Below are 26,706 nucleotides of genomic sequence, written 5' to 3' on the forward strand. Positions count from 1 at the left end.
AATCAGGACACTCGGGTGGTATCTCACTATAAAAGGGATGAGGCGCTCACAACCCGCCTCTTTCCACAGACCAACATCTACAGAGTGAGACGGGGTGTATACTCAGCATCACACCCCAGCATGTGGCTTCGAGCAAGGCTGGTTCAGTTGGACTGTTACTACATTTAGGTTAGCAGAGAGTTGAACTCATTGAGAACTGTGCTAATAGTTCAATAAAACACGTTGAACTCACTTCAAAGTCTGGAGCATCTTTTACTCAAAACTGCATCAAGTGGCAGCTTGTGTTATTCCAAATTACATAACACGACAGACTCGCCTTCTCCCCATATCTGTCTTTCACCTCTGGTGCCTGACGTAATTGTCTCACTGCTTTCCCTGTCATCAACTGATCAAACTGTCCTGCAGCTACTTTCTTTGCGCCATTAACTCCCTAATTAGGGCTCCAGTATATCTCCTGGCCACCTCTATTCCAGCAACCCTCGTCTCTCCTCCCTCTTAGTTCTACCTCTGTGGGCCTTCAACAAAATGACTCCCCCCTTCCCCCTCCCCCAATCACTGCCTTCAAAACCTCCCAAAATATGGCCACCAAGATTTCCACATTTTGATAAAGCTCCACATAATTCTTGATTGACCCTGCAACCTTACTGCAGAACTCCTTATCTGCCACAGTGCCGAATCCAACCTCCACCCCAGCCTATGCGCCTGCTCCAACCTAAGCCTAACATCCACGAAATGCGGCATGTGGTCCAAGATCACAGTTCCTGCGTATCCCCCCCCAAACCCCGGCAAAGTTGCCTTACCCACTATGAAAAGTCAATGTAACAATGCGTCCGATAAACATGCGAGAAGAAGGAGTACTCCCTCACTCCCGGGTGACAAAACCTCCACAGGTCCACCATCCACATCTTATCCATGAACCACCAAACTCACTCGCCATTCCCAACCTCCCCCTTGGCTTGGAACTCGACCTGTCCATCCTCAACTCCATTGCACAATTAAAATCCCCACTCATCATCAATTGGTGAAAATCCAGGTCCAGAATTGCACCTAACCACTTCCTCACAAACTCAATGTTGCCCCAGCTGGGCACATACATATTCACCGGCGAGCCCGCTAACACCCCACTCACTATCACAAACCTACCCCTCGGGTCCCGATTCTCTCTCTCCACCACAGACACAGTTTACTTGATAAACAAGTTCACAACACCCTTCGACTTCAAGTCAAACCCCGACTAGAATGTTTGCCCCAGGCACCTCTTCCTCAGCCGCATCTGATCCTTCACTCGCATGTCTGTCTCTTGCAGGAAAATCGCCTCTGTCCTTAAACCTTTTAGGTATAAGAACACCTAAGACTGACTGGCCCATTAAACCCACGGACGTTCGAAGTCCCAAATCTTACCGGAGGCCTCTGCCTCTCCGCTCCCCTCGGATCCCCATCATCAATCAATTCGGAATCTACGCATTCCCCCCCCCCCCCTTTTTCCTCCTTAAACTGGGCACCTAAGATGGCTGTCCCTTCCGTGCAAAACTAACTCCATCCACCATACCAACCATGTTCTTCCACCCCTCCCCAAATGCTGGATAACCACCGCAGCGCCTCCCCTTGATCCGCATCTGTGCACTTGCATATTTGTGAAAGGCAAGTGCGTCAGCCCCCTACCTCCTAAATAATTCTGATAGCCTGAAGACTGCCACTTTCGGGCTTGGCTCCACCCTCACCCCCACAATCTTGGACATTATTTCAAAGAAAGCTGTCCAGAACCTGACAAGTCTGGGACATGCCCAGAGCATCTAGTGTGGTTAGCTGGGCTTCCCTGGCACCGTTCACATTTGTCCTCCACCTTCAGGAAGAACCTGTTCATTCAGGTTCTTGTTAGATGCGCTCTGTGCACCACTTTCAATTGCATCAGGCTTGGCCTAGCGCAAGTGGAGGTGGAGTTGGCCTTGTTTAGTGCTTCGCTCCTGACTCCCCACCCTATTTCTATCCCTAGTGCTTCCTACCATTTTTCTTATGTTTCGTGCAGTGGGGAGCATGTCCTTTCTAATAGTTGTCTGTACAGTCCCCCACAGTTCTCTTTCTCCACACACACACCCCCTCCCCATTCACTAACATTGTCTGCTAGCGTGGTGACAAGCAATTTAAAAGTTGCCACTAATCTAGAAATATGACTACCCTCTTGGTTGATTTCAGGTTGTCTCTGTTTACAGCATTTGGCTTTGTGATATTCAAAAGGCAAGCTAATTTCTATAAAACTTCACATTTGCACCAGAGTAACAGTATGTTGCTGCCATTCTAAAACAATATATCTTCTGACTTGCCATGAACGTTCGCATGGGAGATCTGATAGTGTTCGGATGCTGCAACTTATTTTAAATTTGGGATGTATGACACAGAACAAATTTTATTACTGATTGTGTTTTCCTGTTTATATTTGCAGAAACTCTACATAGTATGTGATGTAGCTCTTATTGTCATCACTAACAAAAGTACTACATATAACCTGGACTCTCCAAAGGATCCTGTACTACCGACCAAGTTCTTCACCCCACCTGACAAAGTAACTTCAGTTATTATGTACCCTTGGGCTTTAAATATTCTTTTAATGGGAGGGAATTGGAATGGTAGTGTCTTCCCAGTTGAGCATTTCTCTTGGTGAAGGGATTAAATTTGGATGCGTTTTCAGCAGGAAGGTTCAAACTGTTACTGTTGGATGATGAAAAAACAAGCAGGTGGCAAGAGCGTGGGAAACATTCTCGGCAATAGCGAAGGAAGTCAGCTTACAAATTTGCCTGTTGAGGGTGGGGCAATTGCAAGTTCACAAGAATGGTTAGTGTAATAATTGGTCAGTGCAGGCTTTCAATAAATCCACCTCCCGCCCCTTCACAGTTCCTAAATGTGCTACCCTGTAGTATCTCATTCAGGTGTTCATTCTTAATATCCAAGATGCATGATGCAGGTCCTTAGTTATCTGAACTCAACAGCTGCAAAAACATTTTTTCAGAACACCCAGTATCCCAGTTCTGTCTGATGGAGTAGATTTCATAGGTGCTCTTAGTTTATGAATAAGACCATGACAATTTACCTGTGGAACCTATGACCAAATATTGATAATTGTGTTTGCAGGTTTCTCAATTTTGGTAATGATGTAAAATACAAACTGATGAGGCAATCTGATGATGCACTGTTGGCGTACTAAAAGTGCCACGCTATGGAGTGGTAGGAGGGAGAATGTGGTTTCTTGTAGTTCATCCAAGTGAGTCACAGTGAAAGAATTAGAAAATGGTCAGCTGTATCAGATATGAATTATTTCATGATCAGAGAATAGAAGTTTAAGAGAAGTTTAATTCTGCAAGGAAGGTAATGGAGTAGTATACACGAGATTTTACAGCAAAAGGAGTAAATAATTTAAAATAGTATGTCAAAATAAAAAGGTTGTTGGGGAATGCAAGTCTGTTTTAACTATCATCTATTGTCGTATTGATTCTGAAGATTAGTATTTTGTGTCACAATTGCAAATATATTATTTTTGATGAATGTTTCTTTGCTTAGGATTCCGGCAATAATAAGTGCTACTTGTCAGATGAAGCAAAAACATTATTACTCACAGGGAAGGTAAGTCTCAACCCAATCCTCTGCTGTCACATTATAAAACTGCTCACAGTTTATGCAAATTAGCAATATTTTGTGGAAGATATTTGTACTGGTTCTCTCTGTTCCTCTGAGGATGAGACTACTCTTTGGAGAAAATATACAAAGCTTTGCTCCGCATCTGTCCCAGAATTTACTTGATCCACAAGTTTTGATGCAGATGCTATGGAACCATAAGCGCAGAATGATCCATTTTGCAAGTGACATCTCCGAGTATGAAATTAAACAGCAAAACAATTTACCGACAAAAAAGTTAATGATTTACTTTCCAGTTTTCTTTTAGAAGGTGGCGAGGCTTTTGTCATTGCTTTTGTAATTAAATGTTGAAATGTGCATTAAAATTACTTTGCACACGTTCTCTCATGCTCTCCTTGCCACGCCCATGGTTTCCTGACTTTCAGATCCATGACCCCATATTGCATCAAGCACAGATTCAGTTTCCATGTATGGGGAGTTTGTGCTTAAAAGTATTTGGGAAAAGAACAGAACACCTTGGATTTTACACCAATTTGAAAGAACAGATATCCATTTTGTGGTGGCAAGGTTGCTGACATTTCAATTCCACTGTAACTTCTAAAATGGGAATAATTTGTTGGTTCTTTGTCCCAGTGCCAAGCTGTCGTGGAACTGAACCACTGTTGGGTGTTGGAGCTGCAAGTTTCCCATCCAATGCTGTTTGATCTAGTTTTGGCGGTAGAGTGTTGTGCTCAGACATACAGCATGAGTTTAATACAGAGTTACTGTTGGTCTTGACCCTGGAACTGTTCAAAAGTGCTAAACCTCCCTGCAGTTAAGGATCCAAGTCAGGCTTGCAGGTAGTTTCCAAAATATATCAATTTAAACCAAAATTACACAATAGCTTCCAACTTTATTTATGTGTGTTAAAGTGACTAAAAGGATATTGGAATAGGAGTAGTAGTATACTATATGGCCCAACATGCATGCACCCTCATTCAACCTGTTCAAAGCAGATTTTTGATACAGGAGGAAGACGAGGGTTACGGGGCCGGCACAAAAGTAGAATTGACGCAAAGATTAGATCAGCCATGATCTTAGTAAAAGGTGGAGCAGGCGTGAGGGTCAGAAGGGCCTTCTGTTCCTATATATTACATTTTTATGGCAGAGCTTCTGTCTTAATGCCACTATGATATCTCCGTATCTCTTGATCCCATTAGAAACCAAAATCTATCTATCTATCTGCTTTGAATTAACTCAGTGACGGAACATCCACAGCTTTATGGGATAAAGAATTCCAAAGATTCATAAATCAGTGAAAACAATTCTCCACTCAGTCGTAAATGGTCACCCACTTATCCTGAGGCTGTGCCCCCTTGTTCCAGATTTTCAACTTAGGGGAGGTAACCTTCCGGTGTCAAAGATAGCAGAATTCCTTCCCGAGAGGACATTGGCCAACCAGATGGATTTGTACATCAAGTGATGATAGCTGTCATGATATCATTACTGGGATTATCTTCATCTTCCAGAATTATTAATTGAATTTAGATGCCACCAGCTTTCCTGGAGGGATTTGAACCCATGTCCCCAGTGTCTCAGCCTAGGCCTCTGGATTTCTAATCCAGTGACATTGACATGGCTCCACCATCTCCTCAGAATATATGTTGCAATTGGATCACTTCTCATTCTTCTAAATTTCAGAATATTCTCCTAATTTGCTCAGCGTTTCATCATGGAACAATCTTCTTTCATGCCAGAACCATTGTAATGGCCTTTGGGCAGCACGGTAGCACAAGTAGCTAGCACTGTGGCTTCACAGCGCCAGGCTCCCAGGTTCGATTCCCCGCTGGGCTCCTGTCTGTGAGGGGTCTGCACGTTCTCCCCGTGTGTGCATGGGTTTCCTCCAGGTGCTCCGGTTTCCTCCCACAGTCCAAAGATGTGCAGGTTAGGTGGATTGGCCATGCTAAATTGCCCTTGGTGTCCAAAAGGATTAGGAGGGGTTATTGGGTTACGGGGATAGGATGGAAGTACGGGCTTAATGTGGGTCGGTGCAGACTCGATGGGCCAAATGGCCTCCTTCTGCACTGTATATTCTATGTTCATAGTGCCATCTTCAATGCGTGCATTCTTCCTGACCTTTTCTTTAAATTTTTCCGATAAAGGGGCAAATTAGTGTGGCCAATCCACCTACCCTGTACATCTTTGGGTTGTGGGGGTGAGACCCATGCAGACACAGAGAGAATGTGAAAACTCCACAAAGATAGTGACCCGAGGCTGGGATGGAACCCGGGTCCTCAACGCGGTAAGGCAGCAGTGCTAACCACTTGCCCCCGTGCCGCCCTACATCCATCCTTACCTAGAGAGACAGAAATTGCACACAACTCCACATGTGGTCTAAACAAACCCCTCTATAATTGTAACAAGATTCCTTATTCTTGTTCTCCCATTCCCTCGCAATAAAGGACAACATGCTATTTGCCTTTCTAATTGCTTGCTGTATCTACATGCTAAATTTGTATTCGCTGTACAAGTATAAGTACACTCAAGTCCTCTGAGCATCAACATTTTTAAGTCTCATGCGTTTTTAAAAAATAACATCAACATTTAGAAGTCTCATGGCGTTTAAAACATGCTTTTCACTCTGTGATAAAATTCACATTTGCCCCTATTATAATCCGTCTGCCACCTTATTTCCCTCCCACTTAACCTGTTTAAATCTCTTGGCATCTTCTTCATAGCTTACATTTCTCCACCCAGCTTTGTATCATCAGCAAACTGTGAAGACAGACTCTCAACATTTGTTCAACATCTCTGCCACATCCTTATTTCCCCAAGATAATTTCTGGAGCTGGTTTAGCACAGTGGGTTTGCAATGCAGAACAATGCCAGAAGCGTGGGTTCAATTCCCGTACCGACTCCCAGAACAGGCGCCGGAATGTGGCGACTAGGGGATGTTCACAGTAACTTCATTGAAGCCTACTTGTGACAATAAGCGATTATTATTGTAATAATTTCTCCTGTCTCTGCCTCTAAGGGACAAATATTTACTTTAGCTTTTCCCTTTTCAAATGATTATAGAAGCTTTTACAATTTTAAAACAATATTCCTGGATAGTTTAATGCAAGAATAGATGTGTCACGACCACTGGCGATATTGCTGAGTAAGCCAGACCCCCGAGTGAAGTCTGTCTCGCTGATCATGAACCCCTGAGCTCAGAAGCATAGCAACACCTTTAGAATGTTAAAAATTTAAAGATTTATTTTACTGCCTGCAACTGTAACCCTTGACTCCTTGTAGATCAGAAATCTGTCTAACTCGTATGAATAGATTCAAAATGACCCAGCCCCCACTGTTCTCTGGGGAGAGAATTCCAAAGATTAATGACCCTCTGCGAGAAAAAAGAACTCCCCACACCTGTCTTAAACGGGAGACCCTTTATTCTGAAGCTGCGCCCCAGTTCTAAATTTCCCCCACGAGAGGAAACATCCTTTCAGCACCTATTGTGTCAAGTGCCTTGTGTGTTTCAATAAGATCATCTCTCACTTTCCTGAGCGTCAATGAGTTTAGACCCAACCTGGTGCACCTTTCCTCCAAAGACACCCCTTTATTCCAGGAATCAAACAAGTAAACCTTCTTTGAACTGCCTCCAATGCAATATATTGCTCCTGAAATATATAGGTTTTTGCAAGGGAGAACAAAACTGTTCGCCATACTTTAAGCATGGTTCTCACCAAAGCCCTTCACAGTTGTAACAAGACTTCCTTAATTTTATACTCCCTTGCAATAAAGACCAATGATGCATTTGCTTTCCTGATTGCTTGCTGTTCTTGCATGAATCGCAGAAAGTCAGCATGCATGAGGACATTCAGATCCCTCTGTACCTCTCTCCATTTAAATAATCTGCTTTTCCATTCTTCCCACCAAAGCGGACAACCTATTTTCATAGGAAACCATAATGAGTGCCCTGCAATTTGGGGATCTGTTAAGTTTTAGAGTGCAATATAATGTTGAACTTTTGTGTTGTGATATCACTCATGATAAAATGAACTGAAGAGGTGTGATGTGATAGATATATGTGGATTTGAGTGCGTAATATTTTATTTGTTGCTTGGTTTGCTATGATACTTTGGAAATGATATCAGTTAATGAAAAATGCTTCATGGTGAAACAGGTGTAATGTACATTTTTTAAAACAGAACTATACTATGAAGTTCACCTCATTGGTATTATAATGTTCCTCTTTTATACCAAGAGATTGTGTTTAGATCATATATATTGGTATTTGTTGCCACTTTCATTGGTTGCAAAAACATGTTCTCTTTTTGGAATAGGAGCTTCCAATGCCTCATCACTCAGGCAATATGACTGGAGTTTTCAAACTTTGTTCTATCACAATACAGGTTGTCATGTGCATTGCATTGCGACTACCCATTTGCAGTAGCCTGTTAAAATTTGATTTCAATGTTTTTGGAAAAGCACTAGCTGGAGAATGTTCCAGATTATTATTTCAACAATTCCTTTAGTTAAAAAGAATTTTGGCTACACTTGTGGTATCTGAAGAATTCCAATGCGTGATAAACCCAAGCTTCTACAACATACAAAAAAGGCATTGGTCTATTGAAAGTTTAATTTTTATGTTGACTTACACATGTGGTATACTTATTCTCAGCCCAAGCCAGCTACTGTATTGGGTGCAGTAAACAAACCTTTATCAGCTGCTGGTAGAAGACCACAAGACAGAACTACAGAGACTGGAAGTAATATAAGTGGAAATTCAGACCCCAGCTCGCCAGCTGCAAACAGGGGAAGGTACGGCTTTACTCCACTTTGTATGATAAAATATTTGACTGGGTGTTAAATTACTGAATGTTTGATTCTCTTGTGATCGAGATTCCACGGACTGAGAAAATATGAACAAAAGCAAAATAATATGTTTTATTAGTTGATAAGATGGCATGTTGCTTGCAAAGCAAGCATTTGTTGTACATCCCCAATTGCCAGTGAAAAGATAGTGGTGAACCCCCTCCTTGTACCGCTGAAGTCCATACAGTGTAAATACAGTCATAGTGCTGTTAGAAATAGAGTTTTGGGTTTTGACCCAGCGATAGGGAAGGAACAGCAATATAGTTTCATGTCCGGGTAGTGTGTGGTTTGGAGACAACTTGCAGATGGTGGTGTTCAATGGCATCGCTGCTCTTGTCCTTCTAGGTGATAAGAAGTCATGGTTTTGGAAGATGCTGACAAATGAGCCTTGATGGGTTGCTGCAGTACAACTTGTAGATGGTACACACTGCTGCTACTGAGCACTGGTGGTGGAAATGGATGCCAATCAAGTGGACTGTCCTGTCATGAATGGAGTTGAGCTTCTTGAATATTGTCGGAGCTGTACTCATCCAGTCAAGTGAGGAGTATTCCATCACACTCCAGACTTGTGGATATTAGATTGGCTTTGAGAGTTCAGGAGGTGAGCTATTCGCCATCGTGGTCTCTGTTTCTGACGTGCTCTTGCAGCCACAGTATTTATATGGCTGGTCCAGTTCAGTTTCTGGTCAATGGTAACCTTGATGGTAGGGGATTCAGCGATGGTAATGCTGTTGAATATTGAGGAAAGATGTTAAGATTCTCTCTTGTTGCAGAAGGCCATTGCCTGGCACTTGTTTGGCACAAATGCCGCTTGCAACTTGTCAGCCCAAACCTTTCTTTAAATATTTTTATTGGACTTTTAACATTTTATACCAAAAATTACTGAGCAGAACAAAACCAACATATCAGAAATTACAGTAACAGTAACCCCAGTAACAGAAATATTGGCATTTTATTATTTGCATTGGTGTGTATATAGAACACACTGAGAAAAAATATGGTATTTACAATAACAGAGATAAATATAACACTACTCTGTTCATCAAATAACAAAGATGGAAAAAGTGAAATAGGAGACAAATGACAGGCTAGTGAGTTGTTATGCAACTTTGGTGTCTCTACTAAAGGCATGAGTGACCTGTGGGCAGTTTACGTTCTGTTGATTGGCTATGTTACAGGACTGGACAGTTGACCTTCTCTTGAGTCCCCTTTTGTTTCCTGGGTCGACCTGCCATTCCTCTGTTTACCTAGTCTTTTATGTGTTGGGGGACCTGTGCCCTTCAGAATGTCGAGCCTATTTCCCTTCTTCTCCTCTACGGGGTGGGTCACCCCCCCAAAAGAAAGGTGTTCCACCTAACAAGCACGTCTTTCAGGACTTGTGGGAGGAATCAGAGCACCCGGAGGGAACTCTCGCAGATACGGGGAGAACGTGCAGACTCCGCAAGACAATAACCTAAGCCAGGAATTGCACCGGGTCCCTGGCGCTGTGAAGAGTTAGAGTCCCAAAAGATGTGCTTGTTAGGTGAATTGGACATTCTCGCTCAGTGTACCCGAACAGGCGCGGGATTGTGGCGACTAGGGGATTTCCACAGTAACTTCATTGCAGTGTTAATGTAAGCCTACCTGTGACACTAATAAACATTATTATTAACGCCACAGACATACCAATGAATTTGAAGTGGCGCCTGAACTGGTTCCAGGTCCTTAATGTGGCTACTACCACCGGACTCCTGGAGTATGTTGGTGGGGGACTATGACTGAGGCGGTGGCTAGTGCCCAGAGAGACATTGCCAGACAGGAGCCCTCCTCCATTTGAACCCATTCCACCTCTAGCTCTCCTAGCCATCCCTTTGACAGCGAGCCTTTGAACATCTCCTGCTGGAACAGGGCCAGTGCTGCCGCAAACTTTTTATAGAAGTCTCCCAGGAACCTGTCCAGTCCCTGTGTCTTCCCTGACTGCATAGAGTAATGCACTCCATGATCTCATCTAGCCCCAGCGGTGCTTCCTGCTCCTGTCTCATGTCTTCCCCCACAACTGGTATCTCAAGTCCATCGAGGAACTGGGGACTCGGAGGTTACAGGTCCCGGTACAAGTTTGGGTAGGCCCTGTTGATCTAGCTCGGGGCCGCGACCATCCTCCTGTTCCTGTCCTGAACCTGCGCAATTTCTCTTGAGGCAGCCTGATTCCTTAGTTGGTGTGTCAGGGGGTGGCTGGTCCTGTCTCCATGCTCTTAGAAGGCCCCCATGACTGGCAGAGCTGGTGGACTGCATTTCCAGTGGAAAGCAGGTCGAATTCTATCTGTACTTTTTTCCTCTCCACCAGTTCCACGGTCGGGACCGTGGAGTTCGGCGAGCCACTTCCATTATGGATGCGATCAGGCACTGGCGACTGCCTTTTCTTTCCTGTCCCTAGAGGCCTCATCTCTCTTTCTCCTCCTCCTCTTCCCCCTCCTATCTCCTCCCCCCCCCCCCCCCCCCCCCCCCCCCCCGCTCACCACCTTCATTGCCTCCCAGAACGTGGTGGGTGAGACCTATCTCCTCATTCTGCTTGCAGGTCACCTAACCATCGATGGCTTGTGATGTTTTTTCACAGAACGCCTTGTTGGAGAGGGGTGCTGGCCCATCTTGTCTCCAACCTCACGTCCATGTAGTGCTGAGTGTGGTCGGAGATTATTGTCACGGAGTATTCAGCCCCCCCTACCCTAGAAGCACCATTTACCATACTGTAAAAAGTCTATGCAGGACTAGGCAGTGTGCAATTGGGAGAGGAAGCAGAACACCTTCTCCCTCAGGTGTTTGAACCTCCATGTGTCTACCCTCTGCTTCGTAAAGGCGTTTAACCCCAGTGCCATTCATTTTTTCCAATTAAGGGGCAATTTAGCATGGCCAATCCACCTCGCTTGCACATCTTTGGGTTGTGGGGGTGAAACACATGCAGACATGGGGAGAATGTGCAAACTCCACACGGAAAGTGACCCAGAGCCAGGATCGAAGCTGGGACCTCGGGGCCATGAGGCAGCAGTGCTTACCACTGTGCCACCGTGCTGCCATTCTTGTGCCATTCATTCCTAATATGGCTCCCTGGGACTCCCCTGTTCGCTAGTATGGTAACCCCCTTGCCCTTGTGTCAAAGCACATGTGGAACAATACGTATGTTCCTTACCCGCAGTCGGTCTTTCTCTCTTAGTTGCTTCTCTTCTCTTAGAATCATAGAATTTACAGTGCAGAAGGAGGCCATTCAGCCCATTGAGTCTGCACCGGCTCTTGGAAAGAGCACCCTACCCAAGGTCAACAACTCCACCCTATCCCCATAGCCCAGTAACCCACCCAACACTAAGTCCAATTTTGGACACTAAGGGCAATTTATCATGGCCAATCCACCGAACCTGCACATCTTTGGACTGTGGGAGGAAACCGGAGCACCCGGAGGAAACCCACGCACACACGGGGAGGATGTGCAGACTCCGCACAGACAGTGACCCAAGCCAGAATCGAACCTGGGACCCTGGAGCTGTGAAGCGATTGTGCTATCCACAATGCTACCGTGCTGCCCCAAAGGCTACTTCCACACTCAGGCAATTGAGATGGGTAAGGACTCTGGATCTTTTCGCAAGCCCATTGAGGCCCCTTGCGTTCCACGTAACTATCCTAATGGAGAGGTTCTTCCCCCCTCCCCCTTCCGTGGGGTCAGCCATGCACCTTGTGGGTCTGACCTTGTTTGCCTGGGCCAGCTCTTGTTCTCGGGCCATTTAAGGTGGCCACCATCCCCTCTTTTCCGTTGTGTCCATATGCGACCTGTTGCAACCAACACTCTACCTCCTTCCCTTGCTCCTCCCATCTACCTTTTCCCCATTCCTTAGTCTTTTTGCTCTTCCCTATCCTCCCGTTTGCTTGCCTATTGCCTCTTGCCCACCCTGGGTTGTTGCTTCCCCCGCCACTCCATCCTTCCCGAGTGGTACATTAAGGCCCCTACCTTCCCTTTACTTCCATATACCAGCTTGTTCGCTGGTGGATCAGCTCCGCCCAAGGATCGAGGTTCCATTTTTACAATCCCACCTGATTCTCTTCTTCCATCCCCACTACCCTGTGCACAGTTGCCCCTGTCCCTTCTGGATCATTAATGGCAGCATTTAGGCCATTGTCCTTTGCTGTTACTAACCAAATTTGTTCTTCCAAACCTGTTGGCCTCCACCGGGGAGTTGAAGTAAGACATCTTGCCCTGGTTTGTGACCCATTGTCTGGCGGGATAGAGCACACCATTGCCTCTTGGGCCTCAAGCCGCCACTCTACTCTGCTTGTTGCCTCCTTTAAGGGGGTGTTCATGGTCTCTACTGCTGACCACACTGCTGCCAAGAGGTCCACCTTCATTGCTGCCCTATGCCTCTGGAGCTCGGTGATGATGAACTCCATCACCTTTTCCATCATCACCTGAGTCTGCACTGACGATTCCGGCTCCATGTTGCCAGGAAGGCTTCCCTGCTCCGAGGTTGAAGTTTTTATCTCCCTGCTTTTATAATAATAATAATCTTTATTGTCACAAGTAGGCTTACATTATAATGAAGTTACTGTGAAAAGCCCTTAGTCGCCACATTACGGTGCCTGTTTGGGTACACAGAGAATTCAGAATGTCCAAATTACCTAAGAGCACGTCTTTCTAGACCTGTGGGAGAAAACCGGAGCACCCAGAGGAAACCCACGCAGACACGGGGAGAACGTGCAGACTCCGCACAGACAGTGACCCAGCCGGGCGAATCGAACCTGGCACCGTGTCGCTGTGAAGCCACAGTGCTAACCACTGTGCTACTGTGCTGGCTTTACGGCTGGATTGTTGATTTTTCAGCATCGTAGCTGGCTCCACAGTAAATGGGAGGGTAGTTTGCGGGACTTTTAGCCCTTTGGGTGCTCGTTTGGTCCAGTTAAAAGGCCTAAACCAGAGTTCCTGGACAAGAGCCACCTTTTGTACGACGGCTTACTCATGGCTGCCACTGGAAGTCCGTCAGGCCAAACCAGAATGCTGGACAGATCTTGCTGCATGTGGCCATGTTTTTTATGGTATCTGACAAGTTGTAAATGATAGCAGACACTGCAATCATCAATGAACTTCTAATCATATGATGAATGAAAAATCATTGATGTGGCAGCTGGAGATGGTTGGGCATCATATAGCGCTACCTTGAAAAACTCCAGTGATGTCCTGGGTTTGAGATAGTTGACCTCCAACGACCACAAACCTTTTGCTCTAGGTTTGAATCAACCAGTGTGGAGCTTTCTCCCGTAGAGACCTATCTTCCTGATTCCCATGGATTCAATTTTGCTAAACTGCTGCCTTAATGTCACGAAAGCAGTCACTCCCACCTTCCCTCTGGCAGCTTTTTTGTCCATGTTTGGACCAAAACTATAATGAGGTCCTCGGGTGTGTTTCCATATTGTCAAATCGATGCCTGTGATGTGGCTGCACTGGAACTGGTGGCTTAGGGCTAGATGCAGATCATAAGTCTCCAGTGCAACCGCTGAGATATTGTCTGTGTCCATAGCCTTCAATGTATCCAGTGCCTTCAGTCATTTATTAATATATCACGTGGAATAATTGAATTGGTAGAAGACTGCCATCTTTGATGGTGGGAACCTCCGGAGTAGAAAACACGATGGATCATCCTGACAGCATTTCTGGCTGCAGATGGTTGCAATTAAGCAGTCTTGTCTTCTGGACTGCTGTTCTGAGCTTCTTTATCACTGAGTATGGGGATATTTGAAGAGCAGACTCCTCCAGTTCGACATTTAAATGCCCCAACCATTCATGAGAGGATGTGGTAGGACTGCAGAGCGTCTGCCTGATTCATTGGTTGTGGATTCAATTCGCTCTTTCTGAGCATGCTGCTTCCTCTGTTGAGTATGTAAGTGATCCCACGTTGTTGCCTCATTTTTAAGTATGCCTGGTGTTGCTCCTGGCATATTCTCCTGCACTCCTCATTGAACCAGTATAATCCCCTGAGTTGATCGCAATGGTAGAGTGAGATAAATGCCAGATATTAAGCGAGATTAAAGCCAAATTGTGGTTGTAAAAAATTCTGTAGCTGCTTTTTCATTAATTAGATGTGTTCTGAATCTATCTAATTTATTGCACTGGTAGTGCCGAACAACACCATGGAGGGAGTCCTCAATCTGAGTGCACAATGTCTCTGCAGTGGTCACCCATACCAACTCTGTGAGGTAGATTAGTGAGGATGAGGTGAAATAGGTTCTTCCCACTGTTGTTTATTCTTGCACCCACTGTTGTAGGAGCAGGGAGGCAGATGTGCGCTTCATGACCTTGCCAGCTTAGTCAGTAGTGGTTATCCAACCACTCTTGGTGATGGACATTGAAGTTAAAGTAAATGGGATACATTGCGTGGCCTCGCTCCCTTTCGTGCTTCTTCTAAGTGTTATGGGCCAGAGTTTAGAGAACCCCAAAGTGTATCATGGAGTTCACCTGACCCACAACTTTTAATAGATTGTGGTTATGGGGAGCACACGGCCCACTCTACAGGTGTGGTACAGCAGAAATGGAAAACGAATTTTTAAAGCAAAACAATGTTTATTCTATGAACTCAAGTTAACCTTTTTGAAACATACAGTGAACATCTTAGCAACCATCAATTCAAATACAACCCCCAAAGAATACAACACTAAATAATCCTTAATAACTTCCCAAACAACATCCAGAAGTCAGAAGAAACACCTTTTAACAGAAGCAAATCCGGTTTACATTCGCTGCTGAAAACATTTATAATTCTGAATTCACCAAATGATCAAGAGATAGTCTTTTCATGGCAGAGTTATCAACAGTATACCTGCTCTGTCTGGCTTTAGCTCCAGCACTGAAAACAAAACTAAAACACACCCTGCAGCAAACAGCCTAAAACAAAAGTAAAAAAGCTGACAGACAGCCCAGCTCCACTCACACACTGACATCACTGCAGTAAGAAACACCCATTTCTTGAAGGAACTCTCACTACAGATATTTATATACACACCCATTTATAAACACCCATTTCTTAAAGGTACTCTCACATAAGTAGTGTTCAATACGGTAAATTACTCATTCACCAGCTGAGGGAAGACAGCAGGTGGTAATCAGTCAGGTTTCCTTGCTCGTGCTTAATGTGATGCCACAAGGACTCCCAGGGCCACTCCCTCCTGAATGTATACCATTGTATTGCAAACTCTCGGGTCTGTCCTGCTGGTAGGAAAGGGCATAGCAAAGGATGTACTAATAGTAATAGGGTGGCTAAGAGTAATGAGCCTCTGTGTGACAGATGCAGGTAATATAATTGGAAATCAGGAAAGGCAGACTAAACTGCTTTGTATCTGCCTTAAGGTACCAGACTTACAAGGAAAAGTAAAAATAAATCATGGGAGGAACAAACTAGATTTGATTTCTGCATTGTTTAAAATAAATGGTAATGGAGAACCTATTAAAGATATACAAAACTCCAGAACCTGATTAACTAGTGAGGAAATTGGGTGTTAGTCATGATCTTCCAAACGTTTAGAATTTGTCCCTTTGGATTGGAAAATTGCACACACCACTCTATCAGTTAAGGGAAAGTGGGATAAATTCGGAAATTATCGTCTTATCAGTACCTGAACAGGCGCCAGAATGTGGCGACTAAGGACATTTCACAGTAACTTCATTGCAGTGTTAATGTAAGTCTACTTGATGATAATCGCTTATTGTCAGAAGTAGGCTTCAATGAAATTACTGTGAAAAGCCCCTAGTTGCCACATTATATCCAAGTATTGTCTAAATGCAATAAACTGGGAACTATGGAGGGGCAAGGAAATGTAAAAGTACAGAAATCACAAAGCTGGTGGATGGGTAGAAAAAATAATATTTTTGAAAATTGGCCTTTATCTCAAAGGTTCTGGAATACAAAGGAGTGGAAATTATCTTTCAGTTGTACAGAATTCCAATTAGACCCCATCAATATTTTCAAACGTCATTCAATAGATGCCACACAAAGGATGTTGCACAAGATGAGGGCTTTAGTGGGTAATATATTGGCATGGGTATAAGATTGATTAAAGGACAGAAATCAGACAGTCTGAATAAATAGGTAATTTTCAGTTTGGCAAGCTCTTCCTGTGGGTGCTAATTAATGCCAAGGTCTCAGCTATTTTCAATTCATGTCAATGGCTTAGGTGAAGATACCGAGTTTGTTTTGTATCTTCACACTTTTTGTGATGATGGGGAAGTGTTGGAAGGGTTACACAGAAAATAGGAAGAGTTTTTTTCAATATATAAAAGGTAAGAGAGAGACAAAAATATACATTGGACCACTGGAAAATGTGGCTGGAGAAGTAATAATAGGAAACAAAGAAATGGCAGACGAACTGAATAGTTACTTTGCATCAGTCTTCACGGTGGAAGACACCAGGGGGCAGAGGTGAGTGCAGTGACCATTAATAAGGAGATGGTTCTGGGGAAACTGAAAGGTCTGAAGGTGGATAAGTCACCTGGACCGGATGGACTACACCCCAGGGTCCTAAAAGAGATAGCTGAGGAAATTATGGAGGCATTGGTGGTGATCTTTCAGGAATCACTGGAGGCAGGAAGGGTCCCAGAAGACTGGAAAATGATTAATGTAACACCACTGTTTAAGAAGGGAGGGAGGCAGAAGATGGGAAATTATTAGCCGGTTAGCCTGACTTCGGTCATTGGTAAGATTTTAGAGTCTGTTAGTAAAGATGAGATCGCAAAGTACTTGGAAGTGCATGGTAAAATAGCACAGTGAGCACGGCTTTGTCAAAGGGAGGTTGTGTCTGACAAATCTGTAAGAATTCTTTGAGGAGTGTTATGGACCAGGGTTTAGAAAACTCCAAAGTGTATCATGGAGTTCACCTGATTCACAACTTTTAATAGACTGTGGTTATGGGGAGCACAAGGGCCCACTTTACAGGTGTGATGCAACAGAGATCTAAACGTATTTTTAAACAAAACCTGTGTTTATTCTATGAATCCAGTTAACATTTTATCAACAGTTTACAGTTTATCAAATACAAACACTGATACTTTCCAAAATGCAATATTCTATCGGTAACCCTTTGTAACTTTCCAAACCACATCCATAAATCCAAAACACTTTTTAACAAAGACAGCAAGTTTAAATTCTCTACAGAAACAGGTATTACTTTGAAATCATCAATGAGCTAAAGATATTCTTTACTTTTAGAGAGAAAAAATTAATACACATATCTGCTTGATTCACATGCAGCTCTCCAACTGAAAGCGAAACTAAACACAGAGCCAAAACCAGCTTTCAGCACAAAATGAAAGTAAAGAGCAGAGCCCAGCACCACCCACACACTAACACCACTGCAGCTATTTGATAAACACCCATTTCCTAAAGGTACCTCCACCTGACAGGAGGTAACAAGGAAGTTAGACAAAGGAGAACTAGTGGATGTGATTTATTTAGATTTCCAAAAGGCCTTTGACAGGGGATTAGGAGACTGTTAAATAAGTTAAAAGCCCATGGTGTTACGGGTAAGATCCTGGCATGGATAGAGGATTGGCTGACTGGCAGAAGGCAGAGAGTGGGGATCAAGGGGTCATTTTCAGGATGGCAACCGGTGACTAGTGGTGTGCCTCAGGGGTCTGTGCTGGGACCACAACTTTTCACAATATACATTAATGATCTGGAAGAAGGAACTTAAGGCACTGTTGCTAAGTTTGCAGATGATTCAAAGATCTGTCAAGGGACAGGTAGTATTGAGGAAGCAAAGGGGCTGCAGAAGGATTTGGGCAAGCTAGGGGAGTGGGCAATGAAGTGGCAAATGAAATACAGTGTGGAAAAGTGTGAGGTTGTACACTTTGGAAGGAGGAAGGTTAATGTGAAGGTTCAGTCGGCAGTTAAGAAGGCAAATGCAATGTTGACATTCATGTCAAGAGGACTAGAATACAAGACCAGGGATGTACTTCTGAGGCTGTGTAAGGCTCTGGTCAGACCACATTTGGAGTATTGTGAGCAGTTTTGGGCCCTGTATCTAAGGAAGGATGTGCTGGCCTTGGAAAGGGTCCAGAGGAGGTTCACAAGAATAATCCCTGGAATGAATAACTTGTCGTATGAGGAACGACTGAGTACTCTGGGCCTGTACTCGTTGGAGTTTAGAAGGATGAGGGGGGGGATCTTATTGAAACTTACAGGATACTGCGAGGCCTGGATAGAGTGGACGTGGAGAGGATGTTTCCACTTGTAGGAAAAACTAGAACCAGAGGACACCATCTCAGACTAAAGGGACGATCCTTTAAAACAGCGATGAGGAGGAATTTCTTCAGCCAGAGAGTGGTGAATCTGTGGAACACTTTGCCGCAGAATGCTGTGGAGGCCAAATCACTGAGTGTCTTTAACACAGAGATAGATAGGTTCTTGATTAATACGGGGATCAGGGGTTATGGGGAGAAGGCAGGAGAATGGGGATGAGAAAATATCAGCCATGATTGAATGGCGGAGCAGACTCGATGGACCGAGTGGCCTAATTCTGCTCCCATGTCGTATGGTCTTGTTATCAATCTATTGAACTGCATAATAAACAGTTCTGTGGCCAACAAGACCTGGAATGAGACTTGAACCTGAAGCTTCTGGTTCAAATGTAGGTGCACTACCTACTGAGCCAATGACGCACCAAGGAGGGAGGATACTTCCCATCAGTTCTAAAGAAAAGTCATATTGACTCAAAACATTGACTCTTTTTGCCTCCAAAGATCCTGCCAGCACTTTGTTTTTGTTTCCAATTTCCAGCATCCGCAACATTTTACTTTTATATTTTAATATTGCTAATTCCATTTGAAAGTATGTTTACGGTGACAGTTGCTGAGCGACCAATTGAAAAAAAATCGTACACTCACTTTGGTATACTGCTAATGACTTCAGAAGAAATCTTAGCATATTTGTTTACTTTGTATCACAGGGAACCAAATTCAGAAATTCCTGAAACCGAAGTTAGTGAGAATGAGGAAAATCCAGTAATATTACTTACAGTTGTACCGGCTAAAACGGAGAAGAAAGAGGAACCAGTCAAAAACAAGGTGCAGTATCTACTGTGTTTGGATCCTGAACTCCCACGGGTCAGTGTAGCATATCCTGACCTTAGAAGGGAAATTTCTCTTAGAACATAGAACAGCACAGAACAGGCCCTTCGGCCCTCGATGTTGTGCCGAGCAATGATCACCCTACTCAAACCCACGTATCCACCCTATACCCGTAACCCAACCCCCCCCCCCCCCCCCCCCCCCCCTTAACCTTACTTTTTAGGACACTACGGGCAATTTAGCATGGCCAATCCACCTAACCCGCACATCTTTGGACTGTGGGAGGAAACCGGAGCACCCGGAGGAAACCCACGCACACACGGGGAGGACGTGCAGACTCCACACAGACAGTGACCCAGCCGGGAATCGAACCTGGGATCCTGGAGCTGTGAAGCATTTATGCTAACCACCATGCTACCGTGCTGCCCTCTTGTAGAGGACAGGAAATAAATTTGATATAAAATGCACTTTTCTCTTACTTACTCCTCCCCCTCGCTGCTGCCCCTGCTCCCCACAAAAATCAAAAATATCTCCTACCCAAGAAGAAAAAATCACTGCTGTGCTGGTTTGAAGCAGAGTTGTGGATTCCATATACTTCAGGGAGAGCCTTTTTGACCAATTGCTATTTTTAATGAACAGAAATTGACAGCCAGGACCAAGCAGCCATGATTTCAGCTCACTAAATCTGATCTTGAGGCTCTTTCATTGCCTTAGTCATTAAGAAGGTGGCTATACAGCCCATCAAGTCCATGTTGGCTCTCTGCAGAGGAATCCGGTCAGACCCATTCCCTGCTCTGTCCCTGCCGCCCTGCAAGTTTATTTCCTTCAAACGCCCATCCAATTTTCTTTTGAAATCATTTGTCATATATGCTTCCACCACCCTGATAAGCAGCATATTAAAAAATCCTTCTCCGCAATCCCACATCTCCCGCCCAAAATCTTAAATCTATTTCCTAGTTTCCGAACCATTAGCTTTTCTTTGTCTACCTCATCTGAACCTGTCGTCACTTTGTGCATCACTATCAAATATTTCCTCAATCTCCCAAGGATACCAACACTGATGAGGTCCAAGTTAACATTGTAGCTAAAATCCTCCATCTCTGGAAGCATTCTGGTAAATCTCGTCTGCACCCTCTGAAGGATCCTCACATCCTTCCTCAAGTATGGTGACCAGAACTGGATGCTGCTTTGCTAACTGCTCTTGATATGCCCTGCCACCTTCAAAGATCTCTGCACATGAATTTCTGAACACCTTTATCCCTGAACACTCTTTAGAACTGTGTAATTGTTGTCCCTTTTGCCAAAATATATCCCTTCACAATTTTCTGCATCACCCTTACTGTTTGCCAGACCCTCAAGTTTGGTATCATAGGCAAATTTTGACATTTATACTGTACTCCGATATCATTTCATTTCTAGTAATTTGTATACATCAAAAAAAATCAATCGTCCTGAACTTTGGGAACACCTGTCTACCATCTTCCTGTCCAAAAAAGCAAACAACTTGCTGTTTTCTGTTCTTAAACAATTTTCTCATTCAAATCAACACTTTTGTTTCCAATTAAAGTGCAATTTAGCATGACCAATCCACCTACCCTGCACATCCTTTGGGTTGTAGGGGTGAGACCCACGCAGATACGGGGAGAATGTGCAAACTCTATACGGACAGTGACCCAGGGCCGGGATCGAACCGGGTCCTCAGCGCTGTGAGGCAGCAGTACTGGTGCCACCCATTTAAGCCAACACTGACCATCTTATTCCATCAACCTCGACTTTGTTAACCAGCCTTTAATGTAGTGCATGTCAAATGCTTTCTTAAAATCCATGTAGACAACATCCTTTGCTTTCTGTCTATCAATCTCCTCTGTCATGTTACCAAAAATATTCAGTTAGATTAGTCAAAGCAAACATGATCTGGTGTTTACAATCCCTCCTAGCTCACAATTAACTCAAATATCTCCAGATGCCTTGTTTTTCTCCTGATGTTGTTTCTTTTCAAAAAAATATCATCTTCTTCAAGACATTTTGAATTCGTATGCAAAAGACAGGAAACCTTAATCTTCATTCATGTGCCACAATACAAAAACCTCTCCATTCCCTTGAACCCCCCCCAACCCCCCACCGCATGTCCCAGTTTATCATTATATAATAAAACCCTCCCCACTGACATCTACCACTCCTTAAAGATGGCGATGAACAACCACCTCGAGAAGATCTCCCCCTCTGACCCCTTGATGGCAAATTTTATCTTTGCCAAATGTAGGATTTATGCCAGGCCACTCGCCCATGCTGCCGCTTTGGGGGGGCTCCACCCATCAAGATCTGGCTATCGGGGAGGCAAAGGCCAATACATCAGCATCTCTCCCCACCTGCACTCCCGGAACCTCCAACACCCTGTGTGTGCGTGGGTTTCCTCCGGGTGCTCCGGTTTCCTCCCACAGTCCAAAGATGTGCGGGTTAGGTGGATTGGCCATGCTAAATTGCCCGTAGTGTCCTAAAAAGTAAGGTTAAGGGGGGAGTTGTTGGGTTACGGGTATAGGGTGGATACATGGGTTTGAGTAGGGTGATCATTGCTCGGCACAACATTGAGGGCCGAAGGGCCTGTTCTGTGCTGTACTGTTCTATGTTCTATCGCTACCCAAGAACTTGGGGCGACCTTCACCCCCAAAATCTCTGACATAACCCCAGAAAAAGCCTCCCAAAACTCCTCCAACATCGGACAAGACCAGCATGTGAATGTGGCTTGCCGGCCCTTTCCCACATTTATCCTCCACCTCCGGGGGAAAAAAGGACTCATCCGTGATACTGTCATGTGTGCTCTCTGCACCACTTTGAATTGAACTAAGCTGAATCTTGCACAAGAGGAGGTTGAATTTATTCTCTGCGGGGCCTTGCTCCATATGCTGCTTCCAGTACCCCCCCCCCCAGCTCCTCCCTCTGTTTTGCCTCCATCACCGAGTTTCCTCCATTAACTCCCCATAGTAGAGACCCTACCATACCCTATCTTGCCCTCAGACAGAACCTTTTCCAGTAATAATGGGGTGGCAACCTTAGAAATGTAGCCAGCTGCTTCCTCACAAAGTCCCTGATTTGCAAATATCGAAACCCATTATCCCTCGGCAACTCAAACTTCTCTCCAAACTCTGCAAACCTACCCTCCACCAACAAATCCCTGAGCCATTATATTCCCTCCCTATGATTACCACAGAACAATCTTAACGTGTTGTCTGCACCTGATTCCAGACTCGGAGCAATGCAATTACTGCCAGGCTCGTGGCGTATTTAGCCGGTGAAAAAGGAAGAGTTTGGTTTGATTCATTGTCACATATACCGAAGTGCAGTGTAAAGTATTTTTCTGCGGCCGAGGAACGTACACAATAGACACAAGAATAATCAACAGAGAACAGGGACAAATGGTATATTGACAGAACAGTGATTGGCTACAGGGCGGAAGAAGGGTGCAAACAAAGCACATACATGAGGTGACAACACCAGTGCCCTCAAATCTGTCCCCCTACGCAAAGCCTCCTCCATCCACCCCCACACTGATCTTTACTCCACAACCCACTTCCAAAGTCAAACCTCCCCTCCACCAGTCCCTCTCCAGAAACATCCTTCTCGGCAGAGGTACCTTTCCCACCCATATAAAATCCGAAATATTTAACCTCCCAAAAAAAAGACTTGGGCCCGAAAATCAAGAGATTCTGAAGGACAAACAGCAACTTCGGCAAAACGGGCATCTTCACTGTCTGGGCCCTCCCTCCAACAAAAGCGGAAGAACATCCCATCTGTTAAAGACCCCCTTGATCCCCTCTACCATGTACATGAACGCAGCTATGATGAGCCGAAATGGCAACTTCTCCAAACCTCTCCACTGAATCTGAGCATTAGAACATGGGACGTTCGGTGCAGAGGGAGGCCATTCGGCCCATCGAGTCTGCACCGACCCACGTAAGCCCTCACTTCCACCCTGACCCGCTAACCCCTCCTAACCTTTTTGGACACTAAGGGCAATTTAGCATGGCCAATCCACCTAACCTGCACGTCTTTGGACTGTGGGAGGAATCCAGAGTACCCGGAGGAAACCCACACAGACACAGGGAGAACCTGCAGACTCCGCACAGAGAGTGACCTAGCAGGGAATCGAACCTGGGACCCTGGCACTGTGAAGCCACAGTGCTAACCAATATGCTACCGTGCTGCCCATTGATCAGGAACACCTCGCTTTTTCTCACATGAAGCTTACACCCTGAAAACGGCCCAAACTCTGAGTACCCCCATGATTCAATCCATATTATCCACTGGGTCCATGATATATGGCAGCATCATTCATCGTGTCGTCCAGCCCAACTGGAGCATCCAGCCCCTGCACCTTCCCCTCCTCCATCACCGGGAAATTCAAGCCATCCAAGAAGCGCCTCTACGGTCCTCTGTAGAAGACCTCAAACACCCCGCTCATCTTACTGGCGGAAACGCCTCTTGATCGGTCCATTCAGACCCCTAAGATTTCATGACACCAACCTGGTCGGGTGGAGGGGGGGAATCTAGACACATAGTCGCCCCCCCCCCCCCCCCCCCCCCCTCCGATCAGCCGTACACAATTTTCAATGGACTCCCCTTGTCTCACCTGCCACCCGGGTCAGCCCAAGATGGTCATCACCATCCGCCTCCAAACACCACCTCCAAAAAAAAAAGCCTTCAACGTCAGCCACTCTGCCCCTCCCAGGCCCACTATTCTAGCCCAAGCCGAAAACAAAAAAAAAACAGGAAAACAAACCTCCCATTCCCAACCCCATAACCCACCAAACTCTTCACCCCCCGCCCCCGCTTCCGTTAACTAGCATACATACTAGCATGGTGACCCCACCCAAGACAAAGGACATGCTTTGTTCATAACGTAGCCCCCTTATTCCCTTGCCCCACCTCATCACCACATCGCACCAAGCTCCTTTATCCCCACCCTAACTCCCTCCGCATTGCCCACGAACCCCACATATTTTCATTCAAAACACCCCCAAACGCAGAGTAAAATAGTACAAAAAAGTCTTCAACGTAATTACAGAGTAAGTAATAATAAAAAAAGTAATAACAACCGCATGCGCAAACAAACTAACCCTCCCTCCCACTGAATAAAATTTCCCAAGTCCAGGTCACAGGTGGAACCACCCAAAATCCAAAGTCTTCAAACTTCCCCCAGCCCATGGTCCCTAAAAAGGTTACTTGCCACCTCCTCTGTAAGTAGTACTCTTTCCCCACTGTGTGACCCACAGGTGAGCAGGGTGCATCATCCCCAACTGCACCTTGTTCCTAAATAGGGCCGCCTTGGCCCTATTAAACCCGACCCTTCTCTTGGCCAGCTCCGCTCCCAAGTCCTGGTAAATACGAACCACATGGGCTTCTCGGGTGCGATCCCGCGTCTCCTTTACCCATATCAGGATCTTTTCCTTGTCTAGGTACCGGTGTAATCGCACAATGTTTGCTGGCAGCAACTCCCCTGCTCTCGGTTGGCTCATCAACAAACGGTGTGCCCGGACAACCTCAAGAAGGTGGTTGAAGATCTTCTCTGCCACCAGCTTCCCAAACATCTTGGTCACATATTCCGTGGTCCTTGTTCCCTCAATACCTTCAGGCAGTTCCACAATCCTCAGGCTCTGCTTCCTTGAGCGGTTCTCCAAATCATCAACCTTCTCCCTCAACTTAATAAGTATTTTTACTCAAGACATTTTCTCTTTTATGCAGGAGGGGAAAAAACGAAACGTTCACAAATCACACTCCAAACACCTAAACCCCTCTGCCCCAACCCCACCCCATTTTCCAACTGTAATAGCAAAAAGCAACTTCCACCAATATCCCCCCCTGATGTTCTACCAACCTCCGCCTCAAAGAACCCCTCGTGCACCTCTGATCACAAACTTGATCTTTTCCAAGTGCAGAAACTCTGCCAGGCCACTCAGCCACACCATCAATTTAGATGGCTACGAGTTCCACTACTCTTGCAGTATCTGCCTCCGGGCTATCAGTCAGGGAGGCAAAGGATAACCACGTCAGCCTCTCTCCCCACCTGCACTCCCGGAGTCCAAAAGCCCAAATATTGCTGCCCACAGGCTTGGGGCCACCTTCACCCCCAGCACCTTCAGCATAGTTCCTGCAAAGACCTCCCAAAATCTCTCCAACTTCGGGCAAGCCCAAAACGTGTAGACATGATTCGCCAGTCCCTTTGCGCACCGCCTGCACCTCTCCTCTTCTGGAAAGAAAAGATTCATCCTAGACACTATCATGTGCACCACCTTGAACTGGATGAGACTCAATCTTGCACATGAGGATGCTTAAGCAACCGGGCCCAACTATGTGCCACTCGTATCCCTACGTCTCGGAAACTCTCCCTGACCAGCCAAAACAGCAACTTGTCCAAACCCTTTCCCCTCACCCGTACACTGACCGGGAATACCTCGCTTTTGTTAATACCCTGAGAACAAGCCAAACTCCCCCAGTACCCTCATGACATTAACAAAGCTCTACAGGTTCATAATATACAGCAGAAGCCTATCTGCATATAGGTAGACCGGGTGCTCTATTCTGTGGGGGCCCTATACAACAAGCTAATCCAATCTACAAACCCCTGCCCAAACCGTCCCAACACCTCAAACAAATGCGCTCATTCCAACTGGTCGAACGCTTTCTCTGCATCCATAGGCACTATCACTTCCGTTTCCTGTCCCTCGGAGGCATCGTGATCACATTCAACTGTCTTCGAATATTCACCGACAGCTGCCGCCCTTTCACGAGCCTTGGCTGGTCCTCCTTTGTCATCCTCAGCGTACAGTCCTCTGTACACATTGCCAGCGCATTCACAAACAGCTTTGCATCCACATTCAGTAACAATATCGGGCTGAATGAGCCACATTCCTGTGGCTCCTTATCCTTTTTTTAAATTGCCAAAATTGAAGTCCGATAATGCTCCCCCTTCGCAACCGACTGATTATACATCTCTACTAGAAGGGTCCCAATTCAAGGCCAAACTTTTTATAAAACTCTGCCCGGACCAAGGACCTCCCCGGGCCTCATCGGCCCCACGCACCCCATTATTTTCCCCAACCCAATCAAGGCATCCAACCCTTGCACCTTCCCTTCCTCGACCTCTGGGAACTTCAAATCATCCAAAAACC

General features: G+C 45.3%; 1 protein-coding gene across 5 annotated transcripts in view; it reads left to right on the forward strand.

Annotated features, from left to right (window-relative positions):
- Positions 1-26,706, forward strand: part of pds5a (PDS5 cohesin associated factor A) — a 304,278-nt gene that overhangs the window by 261,737 nt on the left and 15,835 nt on the right. For all 5 annotated transcript variants that reach the window (XM_038791382.1, XM_038791383.1, XM_038791380.1 and 2 more), the window contains 4 exons: positions 2,441-2,560; positions 3,553-3,615; positions 8,276-8,415; positions 19,420-19,537. In XM_038791382.1, the coding sequence (XP_038647310.1) occupies positions 2,441-2,560; positions 3,553-3,615; positions 8,276-8,415; positions 19,420-19,537 (441 nt within the window). The remainder of the gene's footprint in view (positions 1-2,440; positions 2,561-3,552; positions 3,616-8,275; positions 8,416-19,419; positions 19,538-26,706) is intronic.

The sequence above is a fragment of the Scyliorhinus canicula genome, chromosome 3 (assembly GCF_902713615.1).
Source record: "Scyliorhinus canicula chromosome 3, sScyCan1.1, whole genome shotgun sequence".
NCBI classification, from domain to species: domain Eukaryota; kingdom Metazoa; phylum Chordata; class Chondrichthyes; order Carcharhiniformes; family Scyliorhinidae; genus Scyliorhinus; species Scyliorhinus canicula.